Source organism: Crinia signifera, chromosome 19, assembly GCF_055691185.1.
Source record: "Crinia signifera chromosome 19, ASM5569118v1, whole genome shotgun sequence".
Classification (NCBI taxonomy): Eukaryota; Metazoa; Chordata; class Amphibia; order Anura; family Myobatrachidae; genus Crinia; species Crinia signifera.
In genome coordinates this window covers 12,076,436-12,102,654 of record NC_139226.1, presented here as the reverse complement: position 1 = coordinate 12,102,654, position 26,219 = coordinate 12,076,436, and the positions used below count along the sequence as shown (strand labels likewise).

The window sequence follows — 26,219 nt, the reverse complement described above, 5'->3', positions numbered from 1 at the left end:
GTGGTTGCGTGCAGCACCTACAGTAGCAGTCGATTCCCTGTCTGTGCTAAACAGATCAGCACCAAGTCTAGCACCTGCACTACACAATGGCCCTTATTCTGGGTCACTCGCAAATGCAAATTCCTTCTCAAATGGACAACAACAAGTGCACTGCAGGTGGGGCAGATGTAACATGTGCAGAGAGAATTAGATGTGGGTGGGGTTTTACTACAACGTGAGATCTATATTGCAGTATAAGAATAAAGCAGTCAGTATTTTCCCTGCACAGAAACGAAATAACTCACCCAAATCTAAATCTATCTGCACATGTTACACCCCCCCCCCCCCCTGCAGTGCACATGGTTTTATCCATTTAAGAAGCAATTTGCTTTATGGGTGAACCAGAATAAATGCCAATGTATAATATAATGGATCGGCATCAAGGCTAGCACCTGCACTACATAACAATGTATAGTGTAACAGATCAGCACCATGGACAGCACCTGCACTACATAACAATGCATAGTGTAACAGATCAGCAACATGGACAGCACCTGCACCACATAACAATGCATAGTGTAACAGATCAGCACCACGGACAGCACCTGCACTACATAACAATGTATAGTGCAACAGATCAGCACCATGGACAGCACCTGCACTACATAACAATGCATAGTGTAACAGATCAGCACCATGGACAGCACCTGCACTACATAACAATGCATAGTGCAACAGATCAGCACCATGGACAGCACCTGCACTACATAACAATGCATAGTGTAACAGATCAGCAACATGGACAGCACCTGCACTACATAACAATGCATAGTGTAACAGACCAGCAACATGGACAGCACCTGCACTACATAACAATGCATAGTGTAACAGATCAGCAACATGGACAGCACCTGCACTGCATAACAATGTATAGTGTAACAGATCAGCAACATGGACAGCACCTGCACCACATAACAATGTATAGTTTAACAGATCAGCACCATGGACAGCACCTGCACTACATAACAATGCATCGTGAAACAGATCAGCAACATGGACAGCACCTGCACCACATTGTATAGTACAATGTATAGTGTAACACATCAGCACTATGGGCAACAAACAATGCAACAATGTATAGTGCAGCAGATCAGCACCATGAACAGCACCTGTGCTACATAACTATGAATAGACTGTGACAGATCAGCACCATGGACAGCACTTGCACTAAATAACAGTGTAGCATATCGGCACAATGGACAGCACCTGCACTACATAACAGTGTATAGTGTAACAGATCAGCACCAAGGCTAGCACCTGCACTACATAACAATGTATAGTGTTACAGATCAGCACCAAGTCTAGCACCTGCACTACATAATGTATAGTATAACAGATCAGCACCAAGGCTAGCACCTGCACTACATAATAATGTATAGTGTAACAGATCAGCACTGTGGACAGCACACAAGATAATGTATAGTGCAGCAGATCAGCACCATGAACAGCACCTGCACTACATAACTATGTATAGACTGTGACAGATCAGCACTGTGGACAGTACTTGCACTACATAATGTATAGTGCAGCAGATCAGCACCAAGGTTAGCACCTGCACTACATAACAACATATAGTGTAGCAGACCAGCACCATCGACAGCTCCTGCACTACATAACAATGTATAGGCTGTGACAGATCAGCACCATGGACAGCACCTGCACTACATAACAATGTATAGGCTGTGACAGATCAGCACTATGAACATCACCTGCTGCACCACATAACAATGTGTAGTGTAACAGATCAGCACCAAGTCTAGCACCTGCACTACATAATGTATAGTATAACAGATCAGCACCAAGGCTAGCACCTGCACTACATAACAATGTATAGTGTAACAGATCAGCACTATAGACAGCACACAATACAACAATGTATAGTACAGCATATCAGCACCATGAACAGCACCTGCACTACATAACTATGTATAGACTGTGACAGATCAGCACCATGGACAGTACTTGCACTACATAATAATGTGTAGTGTAACAGATCAGCACCATAGACAGCACCTGCACTAAATAACAGTGTAGCATATCTGCACAATGGACAGCACCTGCACCACATAACAATGTGTAGCGTAACAGATCAGCACCATGTCTAGCACCTGCACTACTTAATGTATAGTATAACAGATCAGCACCAAGGCTATTACCTGCACTACATAGCAATGCATAGCGTAGCAGACCAGCACCATGGAGAGCACCTGCACTACATAACAATATACTGTATAGTGCAGAAATCAGTACCATGGACAGCGACTGCACCACATAGCAATGTATAGGTAGTCTGTAAGAAGGGGAGACCAGCACTGCAGCTGTCCTCCGCCTACCACCCGTATCTCTCCTATAGCGGGGATACCTCTCTCTCTCTCCCATCAATGCAGCAGTGAGAGTAAGAGAGACAGAGGGAGGGGCGATGCACAGTCAGAGAATGGGAGATATGACAGAGATAGACCAGGGAAGGAGAAGAGGAGAGAGAAAGTGACAGGGGGGAGGGAAGAGAGAGCAGAGGACCGGACAGGGTGGGAGAGGGAGGCAAGGCACAGGCGGATGGGGGGGAAGGGAGGGAGAGCACAGGACAACTAGGGGAACCGCTATATAGGGAGAGAGCCGCATCCAGGGCTCCTGTCTCCCAGGCGTAGAGCAGGGATTGCTCCGCATTGCGCTGCCTGCATTGATCACAGCCTCACCGGCAATTCCCCAGCCGGGTTACCTGGCTCAGGTCCCTGACTGCCAGCACCTGGGAGCAGCCAGCGTCACCAGTCTGCAGACACCCGGAAGGAGGGAGCAGAGACCGGGAGCAAGGAGGCAAGTATCACCCATCCTAAATACCCTGCATCACCCCCACTCACTGCCGCATACACTGAGGATAGGAGAGGGGGGACACTGCAGAGACACAGCAGCAGGGGGATGATGATGATGGTGTTGGTGCTGATGATGATGAAGGAGAGAGAGGCCGGATGGAAGGAGACTGGGAAATAGAGAAATGCATGGAAGGTAGACGGATGGGGGTGACAGTGACGATGGATGGGTCAGCAGGTACAGCCATATACTGGGTGTAGGGAAGTGGTAGTGTGTGTGTGTGTGTGTGGGGGGGGGGGGGGGGTGGTTGAATGTCACAGGTCACCTGCACTGCTGCAAGGTCATTGCAGGGGCTGCACTTGACTCATGGGTGCAGGTTGCAGTGGGTAAGTGCAGTGTGAGTGTGGGACTGGATAACTGCAGTGCCCAGGTGGGTAGTCGGGAAGTCACAGCAGTGTCTGGCAGTGGGGGTAGTGTTGTGTAAAGTGATCCACGCCTGGGACACAGCACTCAGTTTTCCTGGGTTATAGAGAGACTTCAGTGATGTCTAGGAATATAGTGACCTGCAGGGGAGAGAATAAGATAATGCTCATTCTGCAGTAGCACAGTGGACAGCATTGGCACCTCACTATCTATACTCTCCACTGTGCTACTGCAGAGGGGATAATCTATAAGGTGAACATGTTATTGTAATATAATTCTCTTTCCAATAACATGCTATGTGCTCTCGAATTAAACACACACCTTGCAGTGTTTTAATGGCGAGATATAAAACAAAAGTTGCAGTGTGCAAAGTTAACACAATAAAGGGCCTGAATTAATGTACGTAGGCAAGAGGAGCAGATACATTTAAATGTTTTCTGTGAAGGGTAAATACTGGCTGCTTTTGCATGCAGCCCACAGATGTTAAGCAGCCTTAAGCTTTTCAGTAAATGCATTTTGACATTAAAATTGTGAGTCACTCGTCGCATCTTCAGGCTGGTCGTGCTCATTCTGATATATCACCATTAAAGCCATACCCCCAAATGCAGCATGGCTATCCAAATCACGTTTTTTTTCTGCGTCGCCAAGTGTGAATGCACATGCCGGGTCTTTGTCGTCTCCCCATCACCTCTTATGTAGTGCTCAGTACACATAATCTAATGGGTAACCAGCTTATACTGTAATTTAAATTTCAGTTTAGACACAACGCATCAAAATCTCTCTAAGCACAGGTTACATCTGCCCCACCTGCAGCGCAGCATGAGTCGGTTGTGTTTTTGCTTTATTTACGATACAAATATGAACAAGGCCCAATGTGCACATGGGTAGCAAAGATTAGGGGCGGATTGGGATGGAAAACCAGCCCAGAAAATTTCTGGAAGCAGCCCTTCTCGTGACGGGGTCTGTTGAAGGTGCCCCTCTCTGCAGGCCCATTTGTTTTGCATTTACAAACATTGTTGTAGGGATGACTTACTGATCTTGTGTCTATTGTATGTCGACCCTTTTCATGTGTCAACCTTATGTCAACCTTTTGTATGTGTCAACCTTCAGTCTGCCCACAAATACTGGCCAAACTAGACACTGTCTACCTAATTACGGCATACGTGAACGATACAGCATGGCGTTCCATTTACGATCCTGCTTTGCTCTACTGTAGGGCACACTGTTGTATGTGGCGTTGGCTGGGACGTCCCGCACTTGTGCTGTACGTAGGCCAGATGTTTATGATGCACTGAACTTGTTGTTACATTACCTGCAGTACTGAGCCAGCCTCAGAGTTATACATAAGGAGGTAGCAGCCGCCACTGTGACCGCGTGCTAATGGCACCAGAATGGTCTTGTGTGAATGGTGCCGGTCATCTGAGTAAACATTGGCCTATGAAGGACGGCCGGTGTTTTCATGCTGCCAGGGATAATAAATTGGGAAAATGTAGAACCTGGCCTTCGCATGCCTGCAAAACTGTGGCAATCAGTGGCGGCTCCAGAGGTGCGGCTGCAGCACGGTCCAAAATTCAAATAGAGGAGCCCCACAACTGCCAGTGAGTCAGATTGGAATGGCAGTTGGTGACAGTTGCTGTGCCACCCCTCTTCCTCTGGAGCCTCCCCTAGTGGCGATACAATGCCGTTTGCCACCTCCTTCGTGCCCCCAAATGCACACCCTCCAACTGTAACGTTTTAGCCGGGACAGTGCCGTTCTTTTATGGTCTGTACCTGCAAAACAGTAGCTGTACCGAATGAAACGGCAGCGCTGCGGGGGACACAGACTCCCGCAGCGCTGCTGAGTGACAGCTTGCTCCATCCGTCCTTCCTTGACTGCGCCAACCGCCCCCAGTTGCATAGATGAGTCAGCGCAGACTCCCTCGTTACCCATGGCCATGCCCCTCTATCTATGGCCACACCCACTGTACCGGTTTTTTTTTTACCACGGTACGCAAGTCAATTATGATGTAGCTTGGGGGCCCTGCACATGTACACGCCCTGCGCAGATCTCTCGCCATCAGTGCTGTATTCAAACCAAAAGGCCTTTAGATAACACTGTATGAGGCCCATTGTACAGTATTATACATACAGTATAACCAGTGGTGGATCCAGAGGGGGCTGCAGCAGAGTTCAAATTTCAAATAGTGAAGAAACACCAGTGAGTCAGTTTGGAATGGCAGTTGGTGGCAGTGGGTGTGGCTCCCTTATTTGAATTTTGAACTTTTTTTCAGCCCGCCCCTCTGTAGCCACCACTGAGTATAACCAAATGAAATGAATAGCTTGAAGACCATGGCATGCATGGCACAGTGGCCAAGGTAGCAGGTTGCTGTCACAGTGCAGCCATATACATATCAAACACTTTCTGTCATATATATATATATATATATATATATATATATATATATATATATATATATATATAGATAGATAAATATATACATATATATTTATTTATTTGTGTAATAGGTGCTGAACCTTCCTGGTAGGTACTATAACACTGAACGGGGATCACTGCATAAGATACGGTATGGAAATGTGGATCAGTGCATAAGAACCTTTGTGAAACTACAAATCCCAGCATGCTCTGCCACAGTTTTCCTATTAGAGAATGCTAAAACTCTGGCAGAGCATGCTGGGATACGCAGTTTCCCAAAAACAGGAGAAACAAAAGTTGGCCAGGCCTGACCAGACTGATACACATGTAAGTGTAATATATACAGTGTATAGGAATGCGGGAGGTGATAGAATACACAGGACAGCACAATTAGTACATAAGGTACAGCATTGAGTGAGTTCTGAGTAAGGGGTTATTACCAAGTGGCTGGGTCTGAGCCAGGTCATTGTCTGCTGAGCGCACAGGCATCAGATGCACGAGCTTGGTTGTGGGCTTTTGCACCCAGCATGCCGTGAGTGAAAGCGCCAAAACTAAATATGGCAGCTCTAACTCAGGAACACAAGGATGCATGGATACTCACGTAGATGGGCGGTTGTGTGTATTCCCAACCTGGAGCTGACATCACACACCCTCGCTCCACATGCCAGTATTTTCCCTGACATTCCCAGAATACATCTGCTTAGCACCCACATACGCCGGCTTCCTGTCAATCAACTTGCGTACGGCCAGCGTTCAAAAAAAGTTGCAGGATTTTATCGCAGGACGGCCATGCATATGTGTGCTACAAACCGTACACATGTGCAGTATATCATGAATTGCCAGCCGTGCGATCAGGACTGAATAACCCCCTATGTAAGATAGTGTACAAGACAAATAATTGTGGCCGACCAAACTCAGAGATGGGGCACAATTACCAGCAGTGAAACGGTTACTGGAGAGGACGCACCCCCAAGATGGATATATGGCACAGCATGAGTCTCCTGAGCTAGAAAACGGTTAATTATTATTCAGATTCTTAATTCTTAGTGGAAAAGGGATGATTAAGGATTGTGTCTTAATTAGTTGAACTGTCCCCAGAGAGAAAGAGAGAGAGATAGAGAGAGGGGGGAGGAGAGAGAGAGAGAGAGAGAGAGAGAGAGAGAGAAGAGGGGATATGGCTCATTGGGTCTACAGCAATTAGGTCAACAAGCATTGGGTCGGCACCACTAGGTCAACATGCAGCAAGGTCAACATGGGTCTGTCGACATAGGTTTAGGTCAACAGGTCATTTAGTCGATACAAGCATTAGGTCGACAGTCAAAAGGTCGACATGGGTTTTTCACTGTTTTTTGAGCTGTCATGTGCCGACAGGCGGTATTTCATGCACTACCATCAACTAGGGCGTGGTGGGAGAATAGATTAGTGTGCCGAGCGCAGCGAGGCCCCGTACCCGAAGCATGGCGAGCGCAGTGAGCGATGCGAGGGGATGCGGTTCACCTTAAACTGTGTTCATGTCGACAGTGTGAACATTCGGGTAAAAAAAAACAGTGAAAAACCCCATGTCGACCTTTTGACTGTCGAACTTGCCCATGTCAACCTAATGCTTGTGTCGACCTAATGTCCCTGTCGACCTAACCCATGTCGACATAGACCCATGTCGACCTTGCTGCATGTCGGCCTAGTGGTGTCGACCTAATGCTTGTCGACAGTAGTTGCTGTAGACCCAATGATCGCAACCCGAGAAGAGAGAGGGAGAGAGACAGACAGTATAAGATCAGACCTGTCCGCTAGGTTACATGATATTACATCCAAGCACATGGGCTCAATATACTGATCTCACTGTACTGGAAAACATTTCTATTCATAAGATGTGCAGACGAAGCTAGGATCCAGACTTTGGGTGACAGTCAAAAGGTTGACCGCTACTGGCCAACAAGCTTTAGTTTGACATGGACAATACGTCGACACAAGCAGGTTTAGTGAAAAACTAATTTTGTGTGTTGACTGATTCCTTGCCGACTTTTTTGCAATGTCGAGTTTGTGCATGTCCTCTATTTGGAGTTGACATAGACACCCATCATGGACATAGTCCCATCATGCCTTGCCACAGTTTTGCTATTAGGGAATGCTAAAACTGTGGCAAGGCATGCTGGGATGTGTAGTTTCTTAACAGCTGGGGGGCCACAGTTTGGACATGCCTCCTCTAAGGTGTAAATTTACTAAGATGGGAGTACTACTGAAGGTGGGGTGTGGCCCATAGCAACCAATCACATTCTATCTATTATTTTCTAGAAAGTGCTAAGTATAAAAGAAGTAGAATCTGGTTGCTATAGGCAACATCCCATTTCACTCCCATCTTAGGGATTTTATCCCTAATTATGCAGGCCTGGCTGACCAGTGGCTCTGCAGCTGTGAAACTACAAGTCCCAGCAAGACCAGCCACCATTTTGTCACTGGGGAATGCTATAATGGTGGCAGGGCATGCTGGGATGTGTAGTACTATCACTGCTGAGGAGCCATAGGATGGCCAATCACACTTGAACGACTTATATATGTTATGCAGATACCTATTGCATCTGGGTTGACACTATACTGGTGGACATAGATTAGATCGATCAATAAAGGTCTACTGGGCTTAGGTCGACAATTGAAATAGGTCGACATGACGCGCTTGTATAACATGTCCTCAGTTACTGCAGGTAAGCAGAACATAAGGTAATCTCTACCATAACCTGCCCAGAGGTGACGACGCCTGTGGGACATTGGAACGCAACTCAATATATCACTGTCTCCGTGACTGTCCTCTGCTTGTCACCAGCTCCCGGAATCTGCTGTGTCATCATTTGCTGATGTGTCCTCCTTTGCTGCTGTGTCATCCTTTGCTGATGTGTCAAAATGACAACTACTGTATCTTTTTTTTTTTTTTACAGATTTTACAGATTCCCTCCATTGAAAGAAGAACCCCAAATCACCCTGAAATACGCCCCCCCTCTGTCTAAGCCCTGTATGCTGATATTATCAGCTGTGGAAAGGGTGGGAGGGGGTGCCTGCATCCATCAAAATCTAAAATTAGCCCCCCTTGGAATGGTCAGCAGGGGGATCGAGTGACATCTTCTAGAAGAGGAATAAGAGAAGAGGGGCTGGAAGGAGACCAAGACGCAACAGGGAAGCGAAGAACGTTAGGGGGGGGAGGGAAGACTAACGAGGGGCAGAGAAGTGTGCACAGAAACACCAGCGGGAGAATTACTTTTAGAAAAATTGATTATAAGGAGACTCGGAGAAGAAAGAAAAGAGACTCCAGGAGAAGATTGGAGATGTAACCCAAGAAAGCTGGCAAGGAAAGAGGAGCGAAAGATAAAAACTGATTACGCAACCTCATAAAGAGGGGTTTGGAGTTACTATTGGCTCCTCGAGACTTCTTGTGCATTCAGGAGACGCTTGTTGGCTCCGAGTTGTCCAGGGTAAATCATGGACTTCTGGCTGGTCATGCTGGTGTGCCTCATGGCAGGTAAGTGACTCTCCCGGTCCGCCTACACGCATGACATAACTAACAATAAATAATAACAAATGATAAGTTACAGTGGGGCAGATGTATTAAGCTTTAACAAGAGATAAATACAAGGGTGTGATAAGGAGAGATAAATGCCCAGCCAATCAGCTCCTAACTGCCATTTTACAGCCTGTGTTTGAAAAAAGTCAGTAAGGAGCTGATTGACTGGACGGTTATCTCTCCTGATCACCCTTGCATTTATCTCTTGTTAAGGCTTAATACATCTGCCCCAGTGTAACATACACAGGTACCAACGTGGAATCCTATTTTCAGAACCGATTCCTTTATCTCCAACAGAGCTGTAGGAACTTTCTACGTCATTTTGAAAGTAGGTCAAAAAATCTTGACCCCCATGAAGATGTTTATGTGCGTCTGTTATGTCTCTGATTGTTAGCGACTGGCCTAGGTATTCCATGGAAGGGAGGGAGCAGCTGGTGGTGGTAACCGCTGTGAGAGTGGTAGAGGTTTGGATTATGTAGTTTATGCACTGAAAGGCACCATACCTGGACTTTTATAGAGTGCCCAATGGTAGGCTCGCGGATGCTTCCGGAGAGACTGGCGTTGGGCGCATGTGTTGGTCTGTGACTGTTTTGTACTAAAATGGTCCAAAATGCAGATGATACATAAAGATACATGAATAAGATAATATATAGAATAATAAACACATAAATAAATAAGAATAAGAATATCCCAGCAGCCACCAGAGCAGAGAGCGGGTGACGTAAGAGTGCTCACTGTGTGATTAAATTACCTGGGGGCCATACCGCAGATTGGGAAATAGTACGGCAGCTGTTTGGTAATCCGGTTGCCCAATAGAGGTCTCAGGTAGCCAGACATTCCGATAGCCTGAGGGCACAGATTATAAAGGGAATTACGAATGTTTCTGACATTTACCAGAACCTTATTTGCATTTTGCTACAAGCGTTTCCATATACACAAACCTGTCTTTTACATGACTTCAGACATTAACTTCCTTGTGTGTACCGGTCGTCCTGTAACCATTAATCCATTGGGCCTGATCAGGGGTACACACAAGCTGAGATGTCGCTTGCCGGGGGTTTGAGAAGTTGGGCCAGATGTATCAAGCTTCAAACAGTGATAATTAGAGAGTGCTAAACATCCAGCCAATCAGCTCCTAGCTGCCATGTTACAGGATGGGTTTGAAAAATGATAGGTAGGAGCTGATTGGCTGGTTGTTTATCACTCCCCACTTTATTGCTTTGTGAATTACAGTGTTTAACTGAGGAATAGGGTCCCGGAATGCCTGCGTTTTTTTTTCTAGCCCACCCACGTTACCTCCCCCAAATGCTGCTAACTGTCACTCACTGTGTAAATAAATCCACTGCGTGTACACTATCATTGCGCATGGCCAGAATCACCCCACTGACATCAGCATTGCGTGCGTCTCTGAATCACGTCCATTGTATTATCTGTCTAATCTCCTTCTGTCGCTTTCACCCTCGTCTGTCTACCATCCATCCGTTGCATTCCTTTTCTCCTGGATACAGCACAAAGCTGCCGGTGATGTGCAGTGAGAGCCGATTGGGTCTGTGCCATGTCCTGGGATGAATAACAGTTCTGCGTGATGATACGACGACACGCCTGAAGAGCACAGAATAGAGAAAGACAATAAGTAAATAAATAACAAAGTAAAGCCCTGTACACACACATCGATTTGCATTTGATTCGATGTTAAGCCCTGTACACATGCATCGATTTTTCCTGATTTTTTATTCGATTTTGCTTATAGAAGCTTATAGAAGAATTCTAAACAAAATCGAATGGTTTTTGTGTGACTTTCGATCTACATTCGATTCCAGATCTAATAGAAAATTGAATCTAAAGCCCTGTACACACACATCAATTTGCTTTTGATTCGATGTTAGATTCGATTTTCTATTAGATCTGGCATTAGATCTTTCCATTCGATTTGGCATTAGATCTGTACTTTTGCATTATATATCGAATTCGATATCAAATTTGATATACATTCATGGTACATTGTGCACATTCGATTTACTAGATCGAATTCGATATTTCCTTGGCTGCACAGAAGATTTTTCTGGTCGATTTTGTGAAAACGGGAGCGCGCATCGCATCGAATGTAGATCGAAAGTGACACAAAAACCATTCGATTTTGTTTAGGATTTGATTCGATTTTGCTTCTATAGGCAAAATCAAATTGAAAATCGGGAAAAATCGATGCATGTGTACAGGGCTTAAAAATATAAATAAGAAAGTAAATATAGACAAAATGTAGATCCAGACTGCGCACAGCCACAAGCTTCAGAAAATAGGAGTGCGTCCTTGGGTCAGGATGTAGTACAGCTCTCTCCAAATAAAGCCAGAACTTAGCTTTAATTGTCCCAATCACATGTAGAAAGAAATTGGAGAAAAAGCGCAGATATGAGCAAAGTGTAAAACAAATTTTACTAAAAGTGCAGGCTCACATACATCATAGATAACAGCAAACAGCTTGCCACAGTGATATCCAACACGGTGAATAGCACCAACGACTTGAATAGCAGTTACCAGCCTTTTCGCCGCTGCCGCCAGGGCCTTCGTGGTTAGGAACTTCAAAAGCACAGCGTTGTCAGTTTAGGCCATGCCCAACGCGTTTCGTCATCTGGGGACTTCGTAAATATATAAATAAGTAAATATATAAATAAGTAAACATATAAATAAGAAAGTAAATATATAAATAAATAAGTAAATATATTAATGAGTACATAATTAAACAAATAAATAAGTAGCTAAATCCTAACCAACCACTGGTGCTTTGTTCCTTTAAATGTAAAAGTATGAGAATGATGTGGTAATATTATACCCCCAAGCTGCCGGCACTGCCCATAGCGTAGGATAATCTGCTGTGCTGTGTACAGTATATTGTATATTACTAGTGCAGAGCTCTTGGGGTGAGTGTTACAGAGGGGAGAGGGAAGGGGGGATTGTTTTGCTTCTGTCCACGAGTTTGCCTTATATTCAGGTGACAGGTGCTGCGGCCATCTGTGTTGCAGTGTATGGGTGGAGATCTTATGTTACAGTGGGTCACTGAGTGTGATAATGTTCCAGTACCTGCCCTGGGACTTGTCTGTGCTCTATTTTGTGTTATAACGTAGTCTCCGTACATTGGGTTAGGGAGAGTCCTGCAGGTAAATGATTCTATGAGACCAGGGATTTGATCCTGAGACCAGGGTTATGTCTTTGGACCACCAGACGCTGCCCTGCGAATGCCGGGTCACCCGCCCTCCACCCTTGCACGTTGCGTACACTCACATGGGCTGCGAATGGATGCAGCCCATGTGGAGGAACACCCACATCATTCGATGGTCACTGACCATCGTATGATGCGGAAGACACACACACATCTAAGGTTACTCTGAGGTAACCTAAGATGTGAGTGGGCAGTCAGAAGGAAGTGGGTGGGCAGCTGACGTAACCGGGCGATTTCCATGGGAACGCCCATGAAACACTGGGTTGTTCCCATAGGCGTGACTATCTGCCGCTGCCCCCCGACCGTAATTTTGGGTGTGCACCCGGCATACAGTCCATTCGCTGTGGCCACATGCAACCGGCGTTTGCACATGCGCAGAAATGCAGCTGTGCATGCACATATGCCAAACATCGGTCCCTGTGCAAACGTATGGTCCGTGCACACAGACCACAATAACCCCCCATACTGTATGTACTAACCGCTTACTGGGCCTTGCCTCAGTAACTAACATTTTCATTCTGCTAAATTTAGCATTTAGGTCTTAAATTAATGATGAGATTGCTGAACAACTCCGAATATTTAGACATGGACAATCTGGACTGCATATGCCCAGCCGCCCATGTGTCCAAACTACGCCCCGTTCTGCCCCCAAAATGCCCGCCAGTGGCATAAGTTCGCTCCAGTTGCCCGGAGGCAAGATAAATATTGGTCCCCCCACACACACACAGCACCTTATATAAATATATGTATGCATGTGTGTAAGTACAGTATGTATGTATGTATTGAAGGCTTTCAATTAAGAAATTAAAATTTGCAGGGGAGGAGAGGTGCCCAGTTGTGAGCAGGAGCACGGCGGCAGTTGACTCCATTGTCTCCCTGAGTTACGCCTCTGATGCCCGCTGTATTTATTACATGTCTCCAGTGGCGTAACTAAGCCTCCGCAGCCCCCGCCGTGGCGGGGAGGCGCAGAGTAACTATGGGCGCCGGGGGGGCTGCGGTGCTATAGTTACCCGCTGCGCTGCTGCCCGACCGCATCTGCGGTCACCTGTCCCATCACTCTCTCCCGGCGCCGGCTCCTGCTGATAATGAAAAGTGACACTTAGAAAATGGCTGCCCCCGTATTGCAGACAGTTTTGGCAGCCATTTTCTAAGAGTCACTTTTCATTATCAGCAGGAGCCGGCGCCGGGGGTTACATTACACTGAGTACAGTGACTGACACAGCTGCTGCTGCTGCTGCTCGTGGCAGCATGAAACTTGCTTCTCACAGGAAGCAACTCAGGGGGCTGTTTTATTATTAGTGTCTGCACCCCCCCTCCCCCACTCAGGAGTCGCAGCCTCGCAGGAGAGTTACTAAAGACCCATAGCAGCTCTGCATTTCTCCTGTACATGTTGCTCCGCCCCCTGGCTGCTACAGCTCCTCCGTTCTTCTACTTCAGCTACTTCCTTCCACTAGTGCCTGTGAGTATGAACTTATAACAAGGTCCCATAGCTATGCCCCTGCTCTTGCCCACCCCATGTGTGTCCCTGCTCCTGCCCTCCCCATGTGTTATCCTGCCCACCCCATGTGTGCCCCTGCTCTTGCCCACCCCATGTGTGTCCCTGCTCCTGCCCTCCCCATGTGTTATCCTGCCCACCCCATGTGTGCCCCTGCTCCTGCCCACCCCATGTGTGTCCCTGCTCTTGCCCACCCCATGTGTTACCCTGCCCACCCCATGTGTGCCCCTGCTCCTGTCCACCCCATGTATGTCCCTGCTCCTGCCCACCCCATGTGTTACCCTGCCCACCCCATGTGTGCCCCTGCTCCTGCCCACCCCATGTGTGTCCCTGCTCCTGCCCACCCCATGTGTTACCCTGCCCACCCCATGTGTGTCCCTCCTCCTGCCCACCCCATGTGTGCCCCTGCCCACCCCATGTGTGTCCCTGCTCCTGCCCACCCCATGTGTTACCCTGCCCACCCCATGTTTGCCCCTGCTCCTGCCCACCCCATGTGTGTCCCTGCTCCTGCCCACCCCATGTGTTACCCTGCCCACCCCATGTTTGCCCCTGCTCCTGCCCACCCCATGTGTGTCCCTGCTCCTGCCCACCCCATGTGTTACCCTGCCCACCCCATGTTTGCCCCTGCTCCTGCCCACCCCATGTGTGTCCCTGCTCCTGCCCACCCCCTGTGTGCCCCTGCTCCTGCCTACCTTATATGTGCTCCTGCCCACCCCATGTGTGCCCCTGCCCTCCCCCTATGTGCCCCTGCTCCTGCCTACCTTATATGTGCTCCTGCCCACCCCATGTGTGCCCCTGCTTCTGCCCACCCCATGTGTGCCCCCTGCCCATTCTATGCCTTTGTCCCCTCTGCTATCTGTGCCTCTGTTCACTTTCCTATATATACTGTACATCACCTCTATCTGTTACCCCCCCCCCCCCCACACACACTTTCCATGGCTCTGCTCCCTATGATATCTCTACCTCTGACCCCTTCCCCTCCATGTGTTCCTCTGCATCCTTCTCGTGTTCCTCTATTGCCTTCCACATCTGTACCTCTGCTATCTCCTCATGTGTATCCATGCCTCCCTGCCTCCTGTCGGCTGCTGTCAGAAGATGCACAGACCAACAGAAACAAGACCGCGTGAAATGACACACAATTTGAAGCATGCGGGTAAGCATTATTCTCTATTAGTAAAGCACTGGGAAGGGTCATTGTGGTATTTGCTATGGGATATGGGGAGGGTTATGCTTATGTATTACAGTGTGTGGCATAATGTGTAAGGGGCATTATCAAGAGGAGAGGGGGGCGCCAGAAACTATTTTGGCAGGGGGGAGCAAAATTTATAGTTACGCCACTGCATGTCTCTTTGTGTGTTCTAAGTGTTATTGTTACACACTGTATAACACAGAACACTCTGTCTCATCTAAATCATATACTTCTTCAATGGATACAAATTAATTATGAACATTCATTTATTTGCAGCCCTGCAGCCCGCCATGGCCCAGAAATCCATGTAAGTCACCTTAAAAAGTGGTGCATTCAGCAGGGCTGTAGAAACTTTTTGTGGGCCAGGGTGCTAGAGTTGCATGGCATATAGAGGAAGTTTCGATACATACCACGTTGTATACATTACCATGGAGCACTTTGCTGCTTAATGTATCAGGGAAATTGACTGTGGTATCCCAGAGGGATGAGATTGAGCCTCCTCTGTACTCCTCAGCCCTACAGAGATGCAAGCCTAGGCAATCTGCAAACCACCCCCTCCCTTCCCCAGGGAGCAGGGCCGTCTATTGGTATGGGTTTAATGGGCACTTGCCCAGGGGCCCCAGGTGTATAAGGACCATATTTTGATAGCTGAGGATCCCCTTTTTCCAGGGATACCAGAATTTTGAAAATCATCCCTGGGCAACTGGAGATAGCCAACTTCAAAGCAGCAGTCCACATCTGAGCTGTTAATTGCAATTTCCAGTCATATTTCTCAGGTTTTCTCTGACAGAGTTTTTCTGAGAGTATAAGCCAAAATCTGGGACTTTCCCCTTTCTGTGGATACTAGCAGCTTGTCTCTATCATGCCCAGAACCAGAGGTACCGGGTGTACGGTTTTATATTTTTGTCAATGGATTGCTCTGGCTCCTGATTTCTGATCCCCAAGTCCCCAGCACCTCCTGAGAGTTGGGACTCTAGGTTTTTATACTATTGAAGGCTAAGAAATCTATTTCCAGATAATGGCGATATCTGCAGTCAAACAAGCTGCCCTTCCACCGGAAAATGACGAATATTAAGCCCACTCCATTATCCAACCCTCACCTGCTTATAAAACACCCCCTACCTCCCTGGGAGTCATTTACAAGGGACCCTTCATTCAGCTCAGTGCCCCCTTCCACACGTTAGTGTTCTCCCTCCCACCACCTGTGCAGTAATGGAGTAATTAGCAGAAGTGACTGCTCCAGGTCCTACATGTTGAATGGAAGATAGAGCACCCCCTGCCACCCGTGGGACATCAAAGCTACTGCTGATAGCACCCCCCACCCCTAGGAGGGGAGAATGGGTAAGGGCCCAGAGTGCATTGCTTTGCCCAAGGACCCACACTGCTGTTAAGACGGCCCTGCCAGGGAGACATTGTGCAACAATGTACAATACCTTTAATATCCTTGCCTTGCAACATTGACAGATTGCACAGTACCACTTCTGTTCTATGCTAAAATCCTGTTCCAGTTCTGCATATGAGGACAGTATGACATCTCATCCTGTATAATATAGTACAGTATATGCGATTCCCCATTCCTAGTGACTGTTTGTGTTATGGACCAAATACAGATTTTATTACGCAGACCCAATGGATTATGTACAAATATGGTATTTGTGGGTCAGCGTAGGCTATTGCTCGCTGCCAGCCTGTAGCCGAGCGGTGGAGTGGGGCAGCAATTAGCACCGCTCTTCAGAACAGGGGAATGCTCATACCCTGTATGCACACCTCTCAAGTCATACGTGCTTAATACATTTTCACTGCCCCCCTCTGCAGGGCTGCCATCAGGGAGGGAATCCCGGGCTGGATTCCCAGGCCCGGACAGAGAGGGGGAGCCACCTCTGGCTCCTACTGCTGATACCTACACCAGACTCTGCAGCAAGAACATGCTGATGTGCAGGGAGGACTTCCCTAAGCATCAGCCCTCTGTGAATTGTTCCTGCAGGACCATTGCTCTACACCTACAAGTGACATCACAACATGGGACATCACGTAGGGGTGGAGCACCATGTCATGGCACTTTGCTGCCTCTTTTGCCAATCTAGAGCCCCTCTGGTACAGTATATCCTGCTGGGGAAAGTCCAGGAATGGAAGTCCTTGGCATTATGAATTTCATTATTTCAGCCCCGCTCACTGCAATGTGCCACAGTGGGTGGGGCCACATTTCTCCCAGAAATACTTGAAAGCATATTCTATTAGTTGTATTTATATCAACCTCAATTACCAGCATTTTTTATTGTATTTTTAGGGAATGCATATCCATGTTATACTGTATATACTGTAATTCGGAACACATGTTCATTATTCTGAATCTATCAAAGTGAGCGTTCCTGTCCTTGATGCTGAATTTCATTGTCAATCTAGTGTTTTTTGTGTTTGCTGAACAATTTGTACTGTATCTAACACAGAGGAAAAACAGAGGGGACATGTATTACATTCTTGTCCAGGGTGGAAATGTTGCAACAAAATGTCACCAAGCTACTATTCAGGTGGAATGGGATAATCCAGAATATGCAAATTAATATTTTCTGGAATGTGAAGGTACACAAAGCAAAAGAGCACACAAATGAGAAAAACCATGCTGCTCTGCAGGGAGTTAGATTTGGGTGCAGAGAGAGTTAGATTTGGGTGGGGTGTGTTCAAACTAAGTTGCTGTGCAAATATAAAGTGGGCTACATGCAAAAGCAACCAGTATTTACCCTGCAGAGAAATGCAGGCGAGGGGATGTGTTTTCGTTACACACCCCCTTGCATGTTACAGGGAGGAATTGGCGATGGAGGAGGGGAATGCGTTTGCACTGGCGGCGAGCAGCATCTCAGGTGCTCTGTAAGCTGTTTTGTTCGCAATCGGCCCAATGGTTTGTTCCAGACACAAAAAGTAACTTGCTTTTCTGCTTAGCTGACTGTGGCCCAACGAGCACTAAAGGCTGAGAGACGATTTAGGATTCTGAGCACGTTTGTTACAGCCAAATGCTAATATTCCAGTGAAGGGTTTCGCTCATCCGCAGCAGAAGCCCTCTCATGCAATACACCCACTACGCAGTATAATACAATCTCTCTGTTCTAAATGAGCAAATGAAATTCTTTAGACTTATCCTCTGGGCTACAGACATTAACATTAACTGAGGGGAGCATTTAAAATGCCAGAAAAATAACAGTGTTAGCAAACCCAGCAAACATAGCACGATGGGTGCAAGATGTGGTGGCGGCTGGATCCTGGGGACTGGGTCCATGTTCTCTACCTTAAGGCTCTGATGGAGCAGCGAACGGTCCCAACAAATAAATACTGCGTTGGAATGCTGACAGATATTCCAACAATTAACTTTTATTTATATGGCCCAGAGGATACAAAGAACCACAGTAGCTGCATACAGTAAGGCCCTCGGTACTTGTTTCCTAGAAGGGCGCCCACGATTTTGATCTTAGGCATCGCAAGGAAAATAATTGCGTTGGTCGCATCGCATGCGGCCAAAAAATCGCATGCGATGCGACCGACGCGATTACCGCGATTTTACATAGGGAACAATGTTAAATGGCCCAATTGACCCGATTTCACATAGTGAACAATGTTAAATGGCCCACAGACCCCAAATACACACCCTGAAGTGTGAAATGGCCCCCCCAATTGTTAACGCCACCCCACGATCAACGTCAACCCGAAGCGTGACGAGCGCAGCTAGCCCGCAGCTAGCCCGCGAGAGGCGGCGGTACGCATCCTCCGACCTTTTCATACCCCCACTATCCACGTCGGCGTGGAGTTGAGAATAGAAATTGTGGCGAGCGCAGCGTGCAACCAAGCCCGAATCGTGGCGAGCGTAGCGAGCCCCGCTAGGGGACGCGGAACACTCTCCCAAAGCGTGGCGAGCGGACACTGATTACTTAACATGTATTCCACGTCCCCTCGCAGGGCTCGCTGCGCTCGCCACGCTTCGGGCTCGTATTCCACGTCCCCTCGCGGGGCATGCTGTGCTCGCCACGCTTCGGGCTCGGTGGCTCACTGCGCTCGCCACACTTTCTATTCTCGACTCCACGCCGACGTGGATAGTGGGGGTATGAAAAGGTCGGAGGACGCGTACCGCCGCCCCTTGCGGGCTCACTGCGTTTGCCACGCTTTGGGTTCACGTTGATCGTGGGGTGGCGTTAACAATTGGGGGGGGCCATTTCACACTTCAGGGTGGCTATTTGGGGTCTGTGCGCCATTTAACATTGTTCCCTATGTAAAATCGGGTCAATTGGGCCATTGAACATTGTTCCCTATGTAAAATCGGTAATCGCGTCGGTCGCATCGCATGCAATTTTTTGGCTGCATGCGATTTACATTTTACCATGCATTTCTATGTAAAATCGCGGCCATTGCATCGGTCGCATCGCATGCCATTATAATGGCATGCGATGTACATGCGATGCCCGCGATGGGCGCCCTTCTAGGAAACAAGTACCAGGCCCTCCTATTCAGGATGGCTCAGTAAGCAGCGATGCCGCCCGCCGCCTGGCCAAATACCTGCTCTACTGCCGCATAATCCCCTCGGTACCGTACAAGGGGATGTGTACAAGAACACATCCTCTCATATGCCTCTCCTCTCAGGAGAAGTCATTCGATGGTCGCCAATTATCGAATGATTTCTCCTGCCTTCGACTGTGAGCGCTAGTAGAAAGACGGGGCAGGCAGCTGAAGTCCTCTGATGCCAGCCGCCCTCCCTAGCAGGAATCGGCCCGCCCGCACCCCCATGATAATGCCCAGCGTTTTCTCCCATAAAACTCTGCCCATTCCCATGGTTCAGCTCCGTCACCGCTCCCGTCCACCCCCCGCCCTCTCTCCCCACAACGGCCCGGCAAGTGTGTAACTCAACGATGCCGTTCGTTGCAGGGGTCTACACATGCGCAAATCAAGCTTGGGCATGCGCAGACCCACAAACGTCGGAACGGGCCAAATTCGCCCAGGTCTGAGGGTTGTAGAATTAGGCCCCAAGTGCATTATAGGCAGTTAGACAAATGTACTTCATTACTGGTGGTAACTTACATCATTATAGAGAGAATGCAAAGGAGATATGGGGCAGGCACCCTAATAGTTACCAGAGATGGGTTCAGTGGGTGTTTTGGCCAGTGACATATAATCAGCATTATATTCCTTAGCCAGTAGGATAGTAGTGCTGGCATTCGGGCATCCATGGTTTGCCCCTGGTGGTGAACGATTTTTGTCAGTGATGGCAGAAGTTTGATGGAGCATCGAGCTTCCCCCAGCATGCCACTAAGCCCCACCTCTGTTCCTGATTGGTCCAGCAGTTACTCGGCCCTATGGAAGGATGGTCATCAATGGGTCCCTATCAGTAATTTCATGCCAGGAAATTTAAGCACCGGTGCACCTTCAACAGTGACCATTGATGACGATTCCTAACGATAGGGGTAATTCTGTGCAGAATACGTGGCACATTCCTCCAGTGAAACCGCAGCCAGACGTAGAATCGGAAAAATATTCTGTAGTTTTAACGTTTTCTCAGCTGTAAATGTTGGAAACAGTTTCAGTCATTTTAATTGTCCATTATTAATTAAATCTGTTTAGTTATCACAGTAAAGTACTTAGACCATTAATATTGTTGTGTTGCTGAGAAAATTGACTTAATTAAATCAAATTAATTTATTCGATCTGGAACTGGGGTCTAGACGAGGAAATAAACTGAGCTTTGGTGCAATGCTGATTTCCAACAGGGGAGTGGATGTGGTGCTTACTAGATTTGGTGCTGTGCTATTGAGTGACCCATGTTTGAGGGTAAGGGCTCTACTGGATGGTGAAACACCCCATGTAATAGGTGTAGTTAATGTCTTGGTGCTCAGGATCCAGACAGTCATACCGACTGTCAGAATCCCATTGGATCCCATTGGTAAGTACTAGTTATGGGTCCCCTCATTGCCTGGGATTGGGCCCCAGCATCCCCCCCCACCGATGGCAGTTCTGATTACAGGTGTGTGATTACGGTGCTGTAACCACACCGGTGCACTGCAAAGAAAGAGAGAGAGCAGAAGTCCCACTGTGCCAGAGTGTCAGCTCTGTTGCCAAGCCTATGTTACAGAATGAGCTGTCCTGATAGGTAACGATAGAACATTAAACAAAAGAAACTTCATTGGATTCCATCAAATGAGTTATTCGCTTCAGTCCTGGTTACTGTACCGTGTTGTTTTCCCCCAAGGGAGACTGCGCTACTGCCAAGTGTCAGGGGCGAATTTAGGGGTGAGGGCGCCCGTAGGCACAAAAATAATGCCCCCCCCTGCCTAATTGTTTTATTTTTATTGATTAGTTATAAGCCCTCATTTGATGCCAATTTAATAGAATAATAAAAAAAGCCACCAACTGTAACATTTTGTATTTGTTATTATGTATACATATTTACTAAGTAGGACAACTTACAGGGGCAGTATATGCATGTCCTATCCATTTACACTCTATTTAAGATGGAACCTGGTGCAGTACAGTGGAACATTTTGCAGTTACTGGTACATTTCAGGCTGATAGTACTATCACATGCATCCAAGTGCCGCCCCCAAACACGTGCCTTACTTGCCTAATGGGAAATTTGGCACTGCCAAGTGTGTAATACTACAGAGGTAGCGATAATAGAGAGATAGTGCACCAATCACCAAGGGTGGCGCACAGCATGTGTATACTCATGTGCGTGTTTTGTGCTGTTTTGCTAAACTCCCGGGAGAGACGAAGCTGCAGGTTGGCAAAAGATGTTTTTAGGTCAAGGAAACGCGGACGGAGGTTACATATTCTGCTTTCTTCTAGCGGTTTTGAAACTGTTTCCAAATACAGCTATTTATAAGATTTATAAGAAATGTATAAGAAATTTGGGTACTTGTGTAATTTCACGGCGCCAGCGCACGCCCGCTCTAGCTTTGAATCCTGGCAGCTTGCCAAACTGCCTTACGCCAGCGTGCGCCCGCTCTTTCAAGCTTTGAATTCTGGCAGATCACCAGCTGCCTTACTTGTGTAGTTTCATGGCGCCAGCTTGAACTATGTTGTCAGCTACGTTAGGGATGTCTAAAATGTAGATGCTAAATTTAGACACTAAAGTGTCTAAATTAGACTCTCTGCAAAACGCTAAGAAGGGTCCATCTAACTTTAGACGCTAAAGCGTCTAAATGTAGTTGGGTATAGGGGTACATAGGGGTGCAGTGTGCAAAACACTATTAAACCTGTTCACATTGACACTAGTCGACGTAACAGCTCTCGCTTCGGGCTCGCCACACTTTCTAACGTCAACTCGACGTGGATAGCGGGGGTATGAAAAGGTCGGGAGGATGCGTACCGCATCCCCTCACAGGGCTCGCTGCATTCGCCACGCTTCGGGATGGCGTGGATGGTGGGGGTGTTTCAGGAACACATTCACACCTGTAAAATGATACACCTGGGACAGTAATGATGACGTGTTAACTGTTAACTGTTTTTCAGTGAATGATAAAGAAGAAGAATGTGGAAAAATTTCTAAATAACAATACAAGTAATTTTAAGAACAATAAAATACATAAAAAAGTAGAAAATCTGGAAAGAAGTCATTATTAAGGAACTGCAGTGCCATCATCAGCACTTGAACTGGAAGGTGCTGAAGTGGACGCTGCCGACTCTGGCTCTGCGGCGTCGACTTTGTCTACTTGGGGGAGCAGGGTCAGCGCGTGCAGGATGCGCTTGAAGGGATCCTCTGCGCTCTTCCTCCAGATGAAATCCTGGAGATACGAGTCCAGGTGATGACGCGCGGTCCCCCTTTGGCTCTTATTGCGCCATTTGCACAATCCCCACAGTCGATATTTTGGGTGTGAACCCCGATGTCCGGATTCACAAAGTGGTACCGGTGGTTCACACTGGCTGCGTGTTATATGCCCTCCAGCAGTCGCTGTAGATAGTGGTACCCGGTTCCACGTGGGTCTCAATGGCAGCCATTAGCGTGCTGGCATCACGCCTCTGCACTGCCGTGATAAAGCACTGGCCTGTCTCCCTCGAGATGCCCCCGAAAACCCACTGCTGGGGCAGCATGCGGCCGACGTGGCTCTTTTGCTGGACGTAGAGGTTCTCATCCACCTCCACGATGGTGCCTGGGCCACCAATGTGCTGGCGAGGCTGCGATAGCAGATCAACAGTGCAGGCCTCCCGCATCAAATTATTGTGCATGACGATCGTCTTCTGCGATATGCCCAGGTGACGCTCGCAGAACCGGATGCTGGTCAGCTCTTCAGCCCAGCAGTAAACGAAGCAGATCAGGGTGACAAATGTCAGATGACACCCACTGAACCACTGCGCTGACCTGACGCTGACCTTTTTCCGGCAGCTGCGGATATGGCAGCGCCACATCCGCTCCCTCACACTCAGCCTCATGGGGTGACCATTGGGGCAGGTCTGGGTGTGTGGCAGGAATTGGTGGCCCTGCAGGAATGCCACCGCCTCCTCCTCCGTCTGGGGCAGAGAGAAGATAGTCAGGTTCACCATCATGTACGTCCGTCTCACACACAATCCTACAGCTGACTGACTACTCTAACTGCGTACCGCTCTGACTGACTACGTTACGCTGTCCGCGGAAACAGTGTACGCTGCCTCCGACTAAGTGACTACAGGGACGCTACGCTGACTAAGGTGGTCGCGGGGACACGATAACTGCAGCTAAAAACACTATCCCGCGCTCAGGTAACTAACTTAGCTTAGAGAAGTAAGGCAGTATGGCAAGCTGCCAGGATTCAAAGCTAGAGCGGGCGCGCGCTGGCGCCCCGAAACTGCACAAGCACCAAATTTGTTATATTATCATCTTTTATTTTCAAAGGGGTACATTTATTAAGATGGGAATTCTATAGAAGATGGGATGTTGCCCATCAGAATCCACTTCTTATTTCATTTAACCTTCTAGAAAAAAAAGTCTGTTTTGTTGCTATGGGCAACAACACTCCCATCTTAGTATGTTTACCTCATAGTGTCTCAAGGTGTCCACGGCGCAGTACAGAGATTACCCCACATAAGCGTACATCAGTTATCAGTTAGTATTGGGCCAGATGTATTAAGCTTCAAAAAGTCATAAAATGGAGAGTGATAAACAGCCAGCCAATCAGCTCCTAACTCTCATTATTCAAACCCAGCCTGTAACATGACAGGTAGGAACTGATTGGCTGGTTGTTTATCACTCTCCATTTATCACTTTTTGAAGCTTGATACATCTGGCCCATTGACTTTGGACAGGGCCCCCCCGGTGGTTCTCACAGGTGCTCAGGTTTCCTACTCTGCAAAATGTTAATAGTTACCTACTCTCCCAGAAGGTCTGACAGACACCAGTGGCATAACAGGGGGGTGTTGCCCACATTTCCAGACCCCCATAGTGACCCCTTTTGGCGGGTGCACTGCCTTCCCAGGTGCACTATATATATCATTCTCACCCACGGGTACATTTATGAAGTGTCAATCAGGGAAATATGTGCTATCCCCGTGCGTTATGGCAGGGGATAGCGCTTCCCCTGATCTATGACACCCGCTGTGCGGTGGTGCAGGGCAGGAAGCATAGCGCAGCTACGATATTTTATACTGCACGCCTGCCTCCTACCCAATGTATGAACGTTCAGCATCGCTGCGCTACAGTATATAAGCATCACTGACCGTTCCACCCCCTGCAGCTATCGACTTCGACAGCTGCTGGCGGCGATGCCCTATGCCCACAGCAGGGACAGCGCTGTCCCTGCTGCTGGCTCTGAGCTGCGCTGGTGATCTCGCGTGAGTATCAGGATCCCGCGCATGTGCAGTACAGCCAGCTGGGGGGAAGGAGACAGCGCGTCAGTATTAACTGATGCTCTGTCAGCTGGAGGAGGCATCGCCGGAGGGGGAGAGTTAGCGCTCCCCCACTACAGCAGGCAAGATGTTAGTACATCTTGTCACTCTCCCCTCCTAATGAGGCGAAGCAAGAAGTATTATAGCGGCGCGTTAAATCTACCCCCCAGTGTTCAAAAAGGTATGGACACCACTGGCACACCCCGTGTTTCAGATAGTCCTCCGAAACCCTGGAACAGTAGGTAGATATCCCGGATCCCACTTCCTAGGGGAACACAGGTCTGTAGAAAGGGGATGGGGCTTGTAAAAACTGTTTATCACCGCACCACCTCCTGGACCCAAAAATCAAAGCATATTGTGTAACTAGGTGATTCATCGCGCCCTACGGGCGCTCTTCACACCGTCGTAAGGGGCTGCGCCCCCTTAATTTGTGAACATTTGTATATGAGAAATATGGTTAGAATTGTATGAAAGATGCCTGTATTGCAACTTAGGTGTCCGCGAATCGCGGGAGGGGGGGTCGCGGAGGGTGACGCGAATTGCAGGAGGGGGGGTCGCGGGGGGTGCCGCGAATTGCAGGAGGGGGGGTTGTGGGGGGGGGTGGGGGGGGTGTGACGCGAATCGCCACAAGAAAAAATCAACAAGAAAGGTCAACACATGTAAATGTTGACATAAGTGTGGCACTTCATTGGTGTCCATGTCGACACATGAGAATGAATATGAAAATATTCAAAAAAAAATTCAAAAACTCATGTCAACCTTTTTCATTGTCGACCATAGCCATGTCAGTGTTTTCCATGTGCAATTTAATTCTGGAGCTGCTGCGAATCACGGGGGGTGCCGCGAATTGCGGGAGGGGGGGGGGTCGCGGGGTTGGGTGCCGCGAATCGCGGGAGGGCGGGGTTCACAGGGGTTCCGGTGGGGGGTTGCCACGAATTGCGGGAGGTGGGGGGTCACAGGGGGTGCCGCGAATCGCGGGAGGGGGGGTTGCGGGGGGGTGTGACGCGAATCGCCACAAGAAAAAAATCAACACAGAAAGGTCAACACATGTAAATGTTGACATAAGTGTGGCACTTCATTGGTGTCCATGTCGACACATGAGAATGAATATGAAAATATTCAAAAAATGACAAAAAAACTTCAAAAACTCATGTCAACCTTTTTCATTGTCGACCATAGCCATGTCAGTGTTTTCCATGTGCAATTTAATTCTGGAGCTGCCGCGAATTGCGGGAGGGGGGGTCGCGGGGGTGGGTGCCG

At 48.0% G+C, this 26,219-nt stretch overlaps 1 protein-coding gene across 2 annotated transcripts in view; it reads left to right on the top strand.

The window, feature by feature from the left end:
• The first annotated feature begins 2,582 nt into the window (after positions 1-2,582).
• SCN1B (sodium voltage-gated channel beta subunit 1) overlaps positions 2,583-26,219 on the top strand; it is a 63,584-nt gene continuing 39,947 nt past the window's right edge. The window contains exons 1-2 of one of the 2 annotated variants that reach the window (XM_083162046.1): positions 2,583-2,850; positions 8,611-9,188. In XM_083162046.1, the coding sequence (XP_083018172.1) occupies positions 9,149-9,188 (40 nt within the window). In that variant the 5' untranslated portion in view covers positions 2,583-2,850; positions 8,611-9,148. Of the gene's footprint in view, positions 2,851-8,610; positions 9,189-13,816; positions 13,904-15,031; positions 15,093-26,219 lie in introns of those variants that run through there. The other variant, XM_083162045.1, reaches the window with a different exon arrangement.